Source organism: Phyllobates terribilis, unplaced genomic scaffold (assembly GCF_046119375.1).
Source record: "Phyllobates terribilis strain yellow unplaced genomic scaffold, ASM4611937v1 Scaffold_9__5_contigs__length_417890890, whole genome shotgun sequence".
In the NCBI taxonomy this organism is placed as follows: Eukaryota; Metazoa; Chordata; class Amphibia; order Anura; family Dendrobatidae; genus Phyllobates; species Phyllobates terribilis.
Genome location: NW_027362769.1, coordinates 91,997,220 through 92,011,132, shown reverse-complemented (window position 1 = coordinate 92,011,132; position 13,913 = coordinate 91,997,220). Strand labels below are relative to the sequence as shown.

The window sequence follows — 13,913 nt, the reverse complement described above, 5'->3', positions numbered from 1 at the left end:
ACCTAACAAGCCACCCCTTATGTCCAATCATCGTGGTGAATATGTGAGAAAGGTCACATAGCCTGAAATGTTACATTTTGCATATTAATGGACTGCATACAATAAATTCAAATACTCTGTGGATTTGGAATGCTGGATTCTTCTCTTTAAATATTACAAGGTGGGACCCTATCCGAGTACCCGTGTACCCAGGAGTGCACTACTTACCGAATACATATACTTTTTCATCATTTAATATCATTAGAAAATTATCTGATTAGTTACAAATTTATTCTGCAGCAAGACAACAAGCCCAAACAAACAGCCAATGTCATTAAAAATTATCTTCAGCGTGAAAAAGAACATGTGACGATATTGCCCTCACAGAGCCCTGATCTCAACATCTTCGAGTTTGTCTGGGACTACATGAAGAGACGAGAGACAGAAGGATTTGAACAAATTTACATCCACAGAAGATCTGTGGTTAGTTCTCCAAGATGTTTGGAACAACCTCCCTCCTGAGTCCCTTCAAAAACTGTCTGCAAGTGACAAGTACCTAAAAGAATTGATGCTGCTTTGAAGGCGAAGTGCGGTCACATCAAACATTGATTTGATTTAGATTTCCCTTTTGTTCATTCACTTTGTATTTTGTTAATTGCTAAATAATAAAACTTCTATTTTAAAAGCATTCTTACTTTGAATATTTTTTTTTGCTCACTCCTCCTTAGAAATTTTACACAATACCGTATGTCTTTTGTCATTCATTCTACGTACTTTAACTATGTGACTATGGATAATTTACTATCACTGGCACATTCTCTTTTATTGTTAATTTCCCCAGTCTTTAATCTCATCTTCAGTTTACTGGGCCCAGGTATCTTAGACCTTGTGGTCCCTCCTTACTATATATTCGCTCAGAGTAATTTCTTCTCAGTTTATATTTTAAACTTGTTATTAGCGCTGGGAGAATTGAAGCCACTATTTCCAGAGGTAGTTTTATAAGGTGAATTAGCTTGATGGGAAGATTGGTGATTGAGATTGTGCTAGGTGTTACTTGTTAGAGAGGAGCAGTGTTACATTCCACATTTAGATTCTAGATATAGAAATGAATCTATATCTAGAAGCAGCACTGTAGCTTTGCAGCCTGGGATCCTGGGTTTAAATCCCACCAAGGACAACATCTGCAAGGAGTCTGTATGCTCTCCCCGTGTTGCGTGGGTTTCCTCCAGGTTCTCCGGTTTCCTCCCACACTCCAAAGACATACTGATAGGGAATCTAGATTGTGAGCCCCAATGGGGACAGTGATGATGTCTGTACAGCGCTGTGGAATATGATGGCTCTATATAAGTAAACATAATAAGTAATTGGATCTGCAAAGACCATGCAATTCTCAGGTCAAGAAAAAAATAGAGATTTGCTTGGGAATTTGATTAGCTCTTGAGTATACCTTGTCTCTGTAGCATTTTTTTGCTGGTGGAGAGGGGACGATGGGTGGTATGAGTTGAAGGAAACCGGCAAAACTAGTCAAAGTGAATGTGATTGCATTTTATGTCATCGTAGTCTTTCAGCCATACTTTGTACCAGTACAGAAGTTGTGTTTTTATGGATTGATCCTACTTAAAAGCCCAGAACTATTAAGCTGTAATTGCTAAAAACATCACAAGTCTAAGGGCATTGGCTTAATTACTTAACAGGTTGCAACGTTCATTTAAGCAAGTCAATAATTATCTCGCTTCTTTTCTTTAAGGACTTGTCCGAAAAGGAAAATTCAAGAGGAAATGCATTGGAATCGCTGAAAGCAAATTTCTATTGTGAACTATGTGATAAGCAATATTATAAACATCAGGAATTCGATAACCATATTAATTCTTATGATCACGCACACAAACAGGTAAGATTTCTTCATCTGCTTTACAGTCTAGAATTTCAAAATGTTTTTATTATGACACATGAACTTAGCTATACTACTGATCTGTGTTGTACAGAACCCATAGGATGATCAGAACCCATAATGTATTGTTATGAACTTCTGATTTCTTAAAGCACCTGTCACTCACAGTGTGGGAAAGACTAAGTGCAACACAAAGGAATGATGGGAAGGAAGCCCATACACTAGGGAAAGGGGGAGTGGAGACCCCTAGGCAGGGTGTCATTAGATCTGCCTACCCTACCGTCCCTATATTGGTTCCACATCAATCGCTGAGCATGAAACCTAAGTCCTGTATATCCCTAGTGCTAGGCCCTTGATAGGGAGGGGAGGTAAGCACTGGTCAGTCCTCACTATAAACTAAAGACAACAAGGCAGACAAACAAAGGGGGAAAACTTAGCTTGAGCAGACACCAGAGAGATAACACCAAAAGTTCTCCAAGGGCACCAGAGAGGAAGCTAGCCAACTGCTATTGCTCCAAGCCTTCACAAAGGAAAATGAGAATATCACCAGCGACTCCCTGCAGCAGACTGAGAGTTTATAAACACCCAGACCAGGTGTGTCAATCAGAGCAGGAGGAAAGTTGCCGCTGGGTCCAAAAGTGAGAAGGATTTAGGAAAATGTCTGCAATGCCAAAGGCAGTGACCTTCTGCAGCCAGATGCAGAGCGACTGTCTGTCACATCTGACACACCTGTGACATCACCACTCCAGCATTTTTTTTTACTGCACCGCTGGAGTGGTGCTTTAAATGTAAGTTCACCTTTTCACCCGTTTTCGCTGCCACTCCCATTGGTCTCCGGCGAAAAAGTGACCTGTTAGCTACTCCAGTGTTTCATGGAGCTGCGTGGAGGTCACTTTTCAATACAAGTCTATGATAGCCTCGTTCTGGCCTTGTTCTGTCTCTCATAGACTTGTATTGAGAGATTGTGACTTAGTGTCTGACTTCCGGACAGTAAGAATCTACTGTCACAAGATGGTGCAGTGGGACCATAACAGTGCCGAAAAACGGGGACGACGCAGGAGGGTGAGCATATGACTGGAGACAGGGGGCTTACATTTAAAGCGCCACTCCAGCGCTGAAAAAAAAAACGCTGGAATGGTGGTTTAAAGAAGGACTACTAGCAAAAATTGTATTGCCTAATCCTTTTTAAATATGTATGTGATGTAGTGTAGGTGCATTAAAATACTTTACTGCTTGCCGTCTTATGTTGCCGGTGCTGCTTCGCTCTTCAGCTAGGTCACATGACTTCAAATCAGACTGGTCGGATCACACAGACTGGAAACCACTTTCATAATGTAAATCTATGGAGGCTTATTTTAAGGCTCCATAAGCTTACATTAGTGGAAGTAGCACTATTTGCAGAGCGGTCATTTGAGCTAGCAAAAATGAGGAGCGCTCACATGATCCAGAAAAGGACCAAAGCGATCCGGGGACCAGTAAGTATTTTAATGGACCTATGGTACATCACATACACATTTAGAAAGGATTTGGGAGCAAACATTTGGGTGGGCGTACAGAGGGCTTTTTTTCTCACTTATCATCTGGAATTCTTCCTTAGAATATTGTGACATGTTCTGTCGCATGCTGTAACACACAGGTATTCTTCTCTAAAAGTATTGCATGTGCATGCATCTAAAGTTGAGCATACACATTAGATAACTGGAGACCAAATGCTTATTTGGTTGACAACGATTTCATTTGACCTCACCATAAGCATGCATGCTCTGCCAAGCTTGCATGTTTATTTCAGAATAATAAGTCATTGTCAGACACCTCTAGCAGCAGTTTTTCTCAGTGGGTATATATTGTGGGTTATTTCTGTTCTGACTTCAGTCCCAAAAACACTTAACAGGGTTTGCTATCATGCTAGCCCTCGTCTATGTGTGGCCGAGGAAAATCCAAAATTTTATTTATTTATTTATTTTACTCACTTATATAGTGCCATTAATTCCACAGCGCTTTACAGACAATATCTGCAATATAAATAATTACAATAAATGCAAGTAATTCCAGAGACAATGATAGAGACGAGAGTATATTGTCTGTGAACAGTGCTATGTAAGGGGTCATCATCACGAATTCTAGCAAATATTTTTTGCTTTCAACATGAGGAATAGAAAAGCCAAATTCTCTTTTCTCGAAAGAACAACTGACATACTGGCAGCAAAGAACCTAATGTATAGATTAATGATGAATCCTCCTTACTTATTTACTCTTAGCTAAGTAAACCGGCTCACTGTTAATTCAATCAGAATCAAAGTACTGAAGTCAAGTGCTCAGGGCATCCTCCCAACTAATGCAGAGAGATGTAGAACAACACGAGTGAACAACTGCAGTGTAAGCATCTGTTTTTCAATAGAGATCTCAGGAGATCGCGGCGTGCCAGGGCAGCAGGATTACTTAGGATGACCTTCAACTTAAACTGTTTACCATGGCAAATATTTCTTCAAAAGCATGTGCTATAGGAATTATTAGACAGCCATTTGTTTTTTTTTTCATGCATACTGCTGAATTAAAAAGTTTGTCTTGAACCAGACAACCCCTTACAAAAGAGGATCCTCGGAAACAGTGGATCTTGCTTAAGGAAGCATGTGCAATTGGTGTAATGCAGTATTATTTAAGGCTAATGTGACGCCCAGCTGCGCTTGGTATCATTGATCCTGGAAGAGTGCATTGATGGATTCCTCCACAAGAGGCCCCCATAACCATTCACACATCTTCACCTTCCACCTCAGACCACAAGAGGGAGCCCATTAGGGATAGATAAATAGGGAAGGTGGAGCCAGGAGCAGTTAGTCTAGACTGGAGTCAATAGAGAGCAAACCTGTTGAGAGAGTTCCTGCAGTAAAGAAGCCTGAGAGAGGTTAGTCTGCAGTGGAGCACAGTCCAGACTCAGTTGTAGCTCAGAGTAGTGAGCTTTAGGTGTGCCGGCGCCATAAGATCGGTGAAGCACGGCAAGCTGCCGTTAGTGTGTATAGCCTAGTGAGGGCCCGAGTAGGCCGAAGGCGAGTGGAGAGTTAATTCATAGGGGGCAGAGGAGCTTAACTGGCTCACCCCGAAGAAGTTACCGGACACCGGGTCCGAAGTTTACCGGGATCTCTATGACCCAGTAAGGCAGAACCGGAATCCCTGGAGAACTACAAGTCCCAGGATCGCTAAAGTGCTGATACGTAACAGAGCCAGGAGACACATAGGCCCCGCAAGTTGAGGAGCGTGTACTCCAAGAAAAGGCCCTACCACAAGGTCAGCCAGCGCAGGACAGAGACAAAGTTAGGCCTAGCTCCAGGCAGGTCAGAAACTTACTACGCATAGGCAAGAAACAGGAGGCCCTACACCCGCTGATTGGGGAGGATCCTGACATGCACCCTTCACCCTACAGTGCTCCGGGACGTGCCTGAATTTCCATCAGTAAAAGGTACTGAAGTGACTATCGTGTCTGTCCCTGTTCTTGCTCGGACCCGGCTGGGTCTCGCCTGTCCTGCATGCCCCTTCATACACTGCCCTGAGGCCTAGCTCCACCTGTGGGGAGCTATACCATCAAGCTGCCTTATCATCGGCCTCAGTGGACTGCGCAGCGCTGGTGCTTCTCACCAGAAGCCACAGGTGGCGTCACAAACTTTTCTTAAAAATTAATAAATATCCACACTTTTAAAGAGAGACCCCAGGGTACGGGCCCGGGAGCCGACCACCGCGACATCCCCAAGGCAAAGGCCCGGGTACCGAGTCATCCCCATCCCCTGGGATAGTCACTATATTCACGCATCATGTTTTTTTTGGCGTCAATTTTCTGCAGTAAAACCCGATCTTCAAGGGCATTTTGTTCAGGATTTTTCTTGCAGTTTTGGTGCTTTTTTTGAATGGGTTTTTTCAGCGTTTTTTTTACCCTGTCCTTCTGTCTCTTTTTATGCATGTACATAAAGTTCTGTGAAAAAAAGAACCCCATTCTATTTTGGCATTAAAAACTGCTGAAAAAACACTGATTCAAATTTTGATATGTTTTTTTCACCACCCATTACTTCCTATGAGTGAAAAAAAACACTGAAAGAAGTGACATGCTCTATTTTCCAAAAAAAAAACATGTAAGGCACAAAATCCTGAACAAAAAAAAAACATGATGTGTGAACAGAGAATTCTGGAATCTCATAGACTTTGCTGGTGCTGCAAAAAGCAGCTGAAAATTTGCATCAAAAACTGCATAAAAAATGCTGAAAAAAACATGATGTGTGAACATAGCCTAAGGATCACTCCAGTGGCAGACACAGACGAAAGAAGGCCCCTGTGCAAGAACAGTATAAGGGCCCCTCTTTGTGTCTGTAACAGGACTTGCTTGCTAATTTGAAGATTAAAAAGGGTCCTTGTGTGGCTGCACACGTTGCACAAATGCTATGGGTCATTCATAAGAATGTATACGGGGACAGCTCAAGTCTTACGGAACAGTTCTCCATTTTTACTCATAGAGGGTGGGTTTAGCGGTAGACCCTCCTCTATGGCATCTATATAATATATGGACAGGGGTTGTCTTTATGAGAAAACCCCTTTTAATGAGAGCTTTCAAGAAGATTAATGTAAAAAGAGCAGGTTTAAAAAACGTAGTATAGGCACATAGTAAGGAGCATGGTGTAAGGAGCACAGTGTTAGAAAAATAGTGTAAGGAGCAGGTTTTAAGATGCTTGATTTAAAAAGCATAGCTTAAGGCCCATGGGCCCTGATTCATCATTTTATTTATTTTTTAAGTCACTTTTTTTTGGTTTTGTGGTATTCATTGGTGTCTCTTTTGCACCAAATTCTTAAAAATGGCGCACGTAGTTTATTAATCTTTCTCAAAATGAAAAATGTTCTTTATTATTGTCTTTAACCTCTTTCGCGACTTCTTAGATGAAAAAGTTGCACATTTCACAAAATGTTACAAAATGACGCAAAACATTTGTGCCATACATAAAAATCATTCCAGGAATGGATTGGAGTATATTTGCGACAACTTTTATGACTTTTCAAAAAGTCACAAATTCTTGATTAGGAAAAGACATCAGGAAACTACAAACCTTGCCCACAATAGCAAACATTAAAAAAACAAACAGGCGAGCAAATATAAAATAGTTTAAAAAGAAAGGTGCAAATTAAAAGAATAAAGCGCAAATAAAAAATAAGTGAAAAATATCAAAAAGAAGACAAAAAATACCGTACATGTGCAAATGCAGTAATGAATGGGGCTCATATTGTTATTAGCATGGTGTGAAGAATATGTTGTAAGTGGCATAGTGTAAGTAACATAGTGTAAGAAGCATAGTGTAAGACAGTGGTTCTCAACCTTCCTTACCTTAAGAGTCACTTTCAGCTCTGATACATGGTTATGAGCCACATTCAGCGGGACCCCTACCACTTACAATAACACTTGTACTCCAGTGTCGGCACCATTCCAGTGGTGTCGGAACTGGCTCTCCCGGGGATCACATGACATTTTTTATGTCACTCGATCCCTGAGGCCAATCAGCATTGGCTTCACTCTCTTCGCCTTTGGATGTATCACATACATCCGGAGGAAGTGGCAGCAGGGATCGTGTGAAATAACAATGTCATGCGAGTTCTGTGAGAGCCAGTATCTACACCGCTGGAACAACGCTGGCATCAGAGGTGAGTATAGGTATTATTATATTACTGGGAGCAAAAAGAGAGATTGAGAAGGGGTTGTTCGAGTAGTGGACAACCCCTTTAAGATGCACGGTGTGAGACATATTTTTATCTAAAAAAATGCAGACTGAAAAAATATATTAAAAAATATATTAAAAGGATACAAACTTTGATGGGAGGAGGAGTGCTTCTTTCATTCTATACGATTTCAGGGAAAAACATTCATGTTGCCCGTGGTTTGGTCTGCATGAATTGACTGACAGGTTTCCTTTAATGATGGGGCCATTAACAATCATTTTGAAACCTTGGCAATTTGAGATAAAACTGCATATCAGCAAGGTTGTTGGCCACACCAGGCCACAATGTGTAGACTCACTTAAAGAGTTCAAGGGGAAAAGTTAGGGGAGAGGCAGGTAAGTGCTTTACTCTACGGTCCAACTCACTATAGAAAGTTAACCCCTTGCTAATCAGTGTTCATACTGATGCACATCAGGTCAGTAATTATACAATGGATGGCAAACATGCAGTGTAGTTTGTAATGTACCATAGTGAAGGGAAGCATTAATGCTATCGGCTCCCACAACAATGAAAGTAATAATAAAAAATATTATTTACATAATATATAATATCTAACTTTCCCCTTAGATTAATATAATAAGAAAGAACTATATGATGCTACAAGAGCTTCTGGCTTTAATTTTTTACAGCGTTTTTGATTCCAGAACTTTGGATTCAGTTGTGTCCCTTGTTACAAGTTAAAAAGAAATAGTGGGAGACGCTGCTGGAAGAGTAGGTGGATAGGTTGCCTTGGCAACCACACAATTCCGGAAGCTTCTCCTGCAAAGGTGAAAATGTTTTTTGCTTTTTTTACATCACGTTCCTTAGATTATTCTTTCAAACGTTCAGGCTGTAATTCAATATTCTTAAAAAGTCAGAAAAATCTTAAATCCAAAACTATTCTGTTTTTCAAATAGAGAGAAATGTTTTGGATTTTTAAGATGTCTGACATTACAAAGTGAAGTGTGGCTGCATTTACCCTTCTCGATGAGGGATGCGCTGCCAGGCCACACAGTCTAATCTCTTTTCTCATTTCCTTTTATACTCCGCATCCCCCCAGTGGTGCTCCTCACCTCCTCTGCCTAAAAATTACTGCACATACACACTTATTCATGTAGTTAAAGCACCACTCCATCATTTTGTTTTATTGTACTGCTGGAGTGGTGCCACTAATCTACGTTCCCTGGTCCTAGTCTTATACTCACCAGTCGCCGTCTTCAGCTCTTCCCAGCGCCACTCCGGTCACAATCCACAATCTTGTAACTGCAACGTCTGACTGAAAGGAAGTCAGAGGTACCGGTCACAATCTCTCAGTGTAAGTCTATGAGAGTCTTGTTCTGGCCTCGTTCTGGCTCTCATAGACTTACATTGAGTTGTGAATTCTAGCTCGCCCAGCAAACAATGGAGCGATCCGGCAGCTCAGAACATAAAGAAGACCGACTGGAGTGGGGCAGATAACAGAAGAAGATGGGGCTGGTAAGTATGAGACTGAGGCAGGGAACTTACATTAGTGACACTACACCAGCGGTAAAACTAAAAAAGAAAAGCTGGAATAGTGCTTTAAGCAGCTTTCCCTCTGCACAATAGTATTTCCAATGACCTTTGAAAACTTTTTGAAGAAGCGCAACAAAAGTGACAGGAGCTTGTCACTATCGGGCCATTACCATCTTCTCCGGATTAGTGTATAGGACACTGACCGATCTTCACTGCTTAAGCAAAGTGGTCCCCATCCATCAATCACAGTCCACAGCAAATATGAGCCAAAAAGTAGGAATGAGCAGCACTCGCTATGTGTTACAAACCACTTTTATTGCAAGTAGTCCACAAAAAAAGCAAACTATAACAGGCACGAGGAGCATGTAAGATAATAATAATAATAACTATTCTTTTTTAATTCTTTGACACCAAAATATTTTTCAACACTTTACACTTCAGAGGATACTACAAGATAAGATGCCTGTAGGCTGCATCCGTTTATCATTACTGGACCCTACTATGGGCCTGCTTATCTTATGATGCCATTAACGCGCCCCCTGGGCCGTGGGGTACTCGGTAGCCGTGCCTGTTGATGCTGGCGGATGTCACGGTGGCAGTGACCTGGTCCGTGACCCAGGGCGGTCAATTAAAGGGGAAAAGTAAAAGGGGAATAAAGTTTTTAAAGATTAATGTTCGTGATGCCACCTGTGGTATGCGGCTATATGGGGCCGCCGCTGCGATGCAGATCCTCTGGAGCTGATGGTGACGCAGCAGAGTTGCTTCAGCTCTCCACAGGCAGAGCTAAGCTCCAGGGCAGGATATAGTGATTTTATGAGGTAGATGTGGTTGGTGCAGTGCAGGGCTGGTGATGGCGCAGCAATAATTCAAGGACACAGTGGGGTGCAGTCTTCAGGTTTTACTCACAGTTGTTCAAGACTCCAGGTTACAAGGGCCAGTGTGTAACCTCCCACGTCATCCTGTGTCCTCCGGGGTAGGGATCCAGCAATCTCTCAGGTAACTTAGGAGCACTTAATCGGGACCCTGTTCTATGTACCTTTCCTGGTCGTCTTCCCTGCGCTGGCCCTCACCCTCCTGCCCCTCACAATCAGTGTCCCAAGCCAGTGGCCTCGGGTCTTGTCGGGCGACTTGCAATCCCCTGGACCCTATGTGGCCACCTTTTCAGCGATATAATTGTGGACTTTGACTGCAACACCTTGCAAATGCTGCAGCCTCCGGTTGGCTAGGTGAGCCTTGTTGTTCTCCACTAGTTAGGGGCCGGTCCCCTCTGCGGCCTGATCCCTCCACGTCCGTGTAGATTCGGGCGCACGGGTGGCTTCCTGCACTCACCGTGCCCCTGGGAACCCCTCTGTCTCCGGAGCCTTCCCTCTGCGCCCGTCCTCTCTCACTCTCTCTCCTGGGCCTCTCAGACTAGGCCCGACTCCTCACTCTCCACTCAAACCCCTGCTCCAAGCACTGGAGCCAGAAGCCTGGACCCTCCTACACTGCTCTCCTGAGCAGGACTGGCTGCTTCTAGATGGTTCCCCTTCTTCTTATACTCTTTCTGCCTGTGCTCCCCTGATCTTTTTCCGCCACCCACACCCGCTACATAGTTCCACCCTCCAGCTAGGGACCAGGGACTGTGCTCTCCCTTAGGAGCAATCTCGCCCTTCCCTACTGAAGTGGAGTGTATTGGATGCAAGTGTGTGGGTCCCGGGTAGTACTCCCTCCTTACCTGAGAGTGGGGTACCACACCTCTGGGTGAGATGCAGTACCTCTGTGGCGACTGAACCCGCAGGGGCGCCACACCATCACGCTCCCCTATTAAGCTTGAAAATATGTGGTCACCATGGTAACAATCAACTCTACATTTTTTTATCTCATTATTCAATAAAAACACATAAAAGAATATCTAGATCACATTTACCTTACAAGAGGAGCACACTAAGGTCATTTTTTGTCATAAAAACCAATAGGGCCCACATTTCCAATCGGAATAACCAACCTCCACCCATTAGTGTATAATGAGTTTTTTTGTATAGAGGATTGAAAATGCAGAAATGGTGGTTACATAGTGATCACGCATTCTCACGCTCATAAGGAGTGTGATCACGCAGGACCATCAAAATGTTAAGTAAAGAGAAACGGCCTACACGTATCTCGCTTGTACCCCGCACCTTTTATATTTTGCTTTTCTGTGACTTTTTCCAATAAATGAATAGAAGTTTATAACAGACAGTGAGAGGTACACCACTCATTTCTACTTTTCGTAGAATATACAATTAAAAAAAGAAGTCTCTATTATTTACTAAGACAGAGAGGAAACTGATAAAATTGCCACCCTGACTCTATTCTCCCTCAGGCTCACATAAACCTGGTACCAACCCTGAAATAATCCCCAATACCTTGAAAAATTACATATTTTTGTTTATATCGGAAAATGCTTCTATTCTACCTTTTGCCGAATGTAACTGACATATTCAGCTAGAATCAAATGAAAGATGAACAGCCATAAATTATTTTTTATGTATTTTTATTCTTCTGTGTGTGATGTGTGCTTCTATTTATACCAGGCCTGATGATTGGCAATCCGTCCCTGAAACTCATTGCTCAAAAATAAATAGAATATTTTTTAAAACACTACGTGTACCTCTCCTTGTATCCAGACTGAAACCCGACAGCACCGGTCCACCTTCCACTTTAATTTTTCTTCATATGGACCTAGATGAGATTCTGCTCCTCCAAATAGTGTTGTAATTGTAAAACCTTAAAACAAGGGCACATAATATTATATATTATATAATATCTGACCGCGGCTGTTAACATGTTAAATGCCACTGTCAATCTCTGACAGCAGCATTTAACACATACAGGCAGGGAAGTGCTTCATTCCACGTGACCATCAGCGCGCCACTGATGTGATTTCGGGACGTCGATGGGGTGCCATGACAGCCGGGGGTCTGTTGCAGACCTCCATGGCTGTCATGACAATTCTCCTGTGAAAGTCAGCATTTAGCCGGCGTTCATAGGAGATCGTGATTTTTTCCATACATAGCAGTACTGATGCACTGCTGTGTATAGTACAAGCTATCAGATGATTGCAGCTTGAAGTCCCCTAGTAAGGTGACTGTTCAATACATTAAAAATTGGAAAAAAATACTTTTACAAATATAAAAAAATATAAGAGTTCATATAACCCCTTTTGCCCCATTTAAAATAAAGAATTAAATAAAAAATAAAAATAAACAAAAAATTAATCCGATCAGTGAATGGCCAAATACCAGAATGACCTCTTTTAGCTGCTGAAACATTGCGATAAAATGCAATAAGAGGGCCGAATTTTTCTTTTTTACCAATTGCCGAATTTATTTTACCACTAAAATAAAAAAAACTATGCATGTTTGGTATCTGCGTAATCATACTGACATGGAGAATCAAATTGCAAGGTAAGTTTTAACGTATAGTAAAAATGGTAAACAAAAAGCTCAAAAAAACAATTGCGGAATTGCACTTTTTTTTGCAATTTTAACACACTTGGAATTTTTCTTTTCGACTGTCTAGTGCATCACATGATAAAATGAATGGTGTCATTCAAAAGCAAAACTTATCATGCAAAAAACAAAATCTCATACGGTTATGTGAACAGAAAAATATAAAAGCTATGGCTCAAATGAACGGGAGGAAAAAACGAAAATGAAAAAAAACAAACAAGGAAAATAGCCTGGGCACGAAGGGGTTAAATGCAGCTATAATTTGTAGCAGTGCATCATATGTGCTTGTCCAGCTTTGTTTTTCATATATCTTGTCTTCTCATAGTCTTAGATTTTTAAATAGCCTTGTTTGATACACCACCGACTGTTTCCACAATCTCTGAACATTGGATTTAATCCGCAGTTTATTAATAAAATCTTTCTTCTGAAAAATAAGTTGATTTTATCCTTCAAAAAAAGACCTGTGAAGATAACAGTAAGAATATGTTCTGATGTTGTAGATAACAAAGCATAACCAAAAAACTCTTTCTATAAACCTTTTGTTTGAATGAACTCCCTCTCATCTACGATTAGAGAGACATCTAGAAAATCAATTTTCCCTTTATCAAAATTGGATGTAAGCTGTATATAGAAATAATTACTGTTAAGAGAATTCAACTCCATTTTTTCCAGATTTTAACACATTAATATATTGCACTCGCACTCTCTCCCAAATTCCATGTAAGTGGTTAGCGTATGCTGGTGTTCACATTGCACCCATGATAGTGCCATATATTTGTAAGTAGTTTGTTCCTAAACAACAAAATATTGTAAGGAAAAAACACTATATATCATCCAAATCGCAAATGTCCAGATTGTTTATATCCAGAGCAGGGTTAGCAATGTAAATATATAATACATAATATGGATAGATGAGGGATCTTACTGGTATCAATGCATGGTACTATGGCTTTTTTTCCACAGTAAATTAATTTTACCCAGCCCCACACTACTAGATGCATTATGTAAAATAGGAGGCAGGTCAATGACCGCACAGTGAGCTGTCGTAAGAGCATACAGATAAATATGTAAGCAGAACACCAGATAGAGCCCACCCTACAGGCCGCCCTGAAGCACGAGCATATCATTATCTCCAAACTGACAGTAAAGATTACACAAGAACCACAGGATGGATTTCATCAACCAAGGTATCATTTAAATCAGTGTAATATCACCCACCTGATAGTGTATGTGGTTTACTGAGCACAATCCTGCTGACATGTGTGCTTTTAGGTCACCATCATAATATTATTGTTATGCCTGTGTAGCAACTCACTTGGAAAAATAGGTTATACACTAAAAACTGCAACTGACTC

The 13,913-nt window shown here is 41.4% G+C and overlaps 1 protein-coding gene across 1 annotated transcript in view; it reads left to right on the top strand.

Moving 5' to 3' along the window:
- Positions 1-13,913, top strand: part of ZNF804A (zinc finger protein 804A) — a 230,456-nt gene that overhangs the window by 173,826 nt on the left and 42,717 nt on the right. Inside the window, exon 2 of the mRNA XM_073646776.1 lies at positions 1,727-1,870. Within this exon, the coding sequence (XP_073502877.1) occupies positions 1,727-1,870 (144 nt within the window). The remainder of the gene's footprint in view (positions 1-1,726; positions 1,871-13,913) is intronic.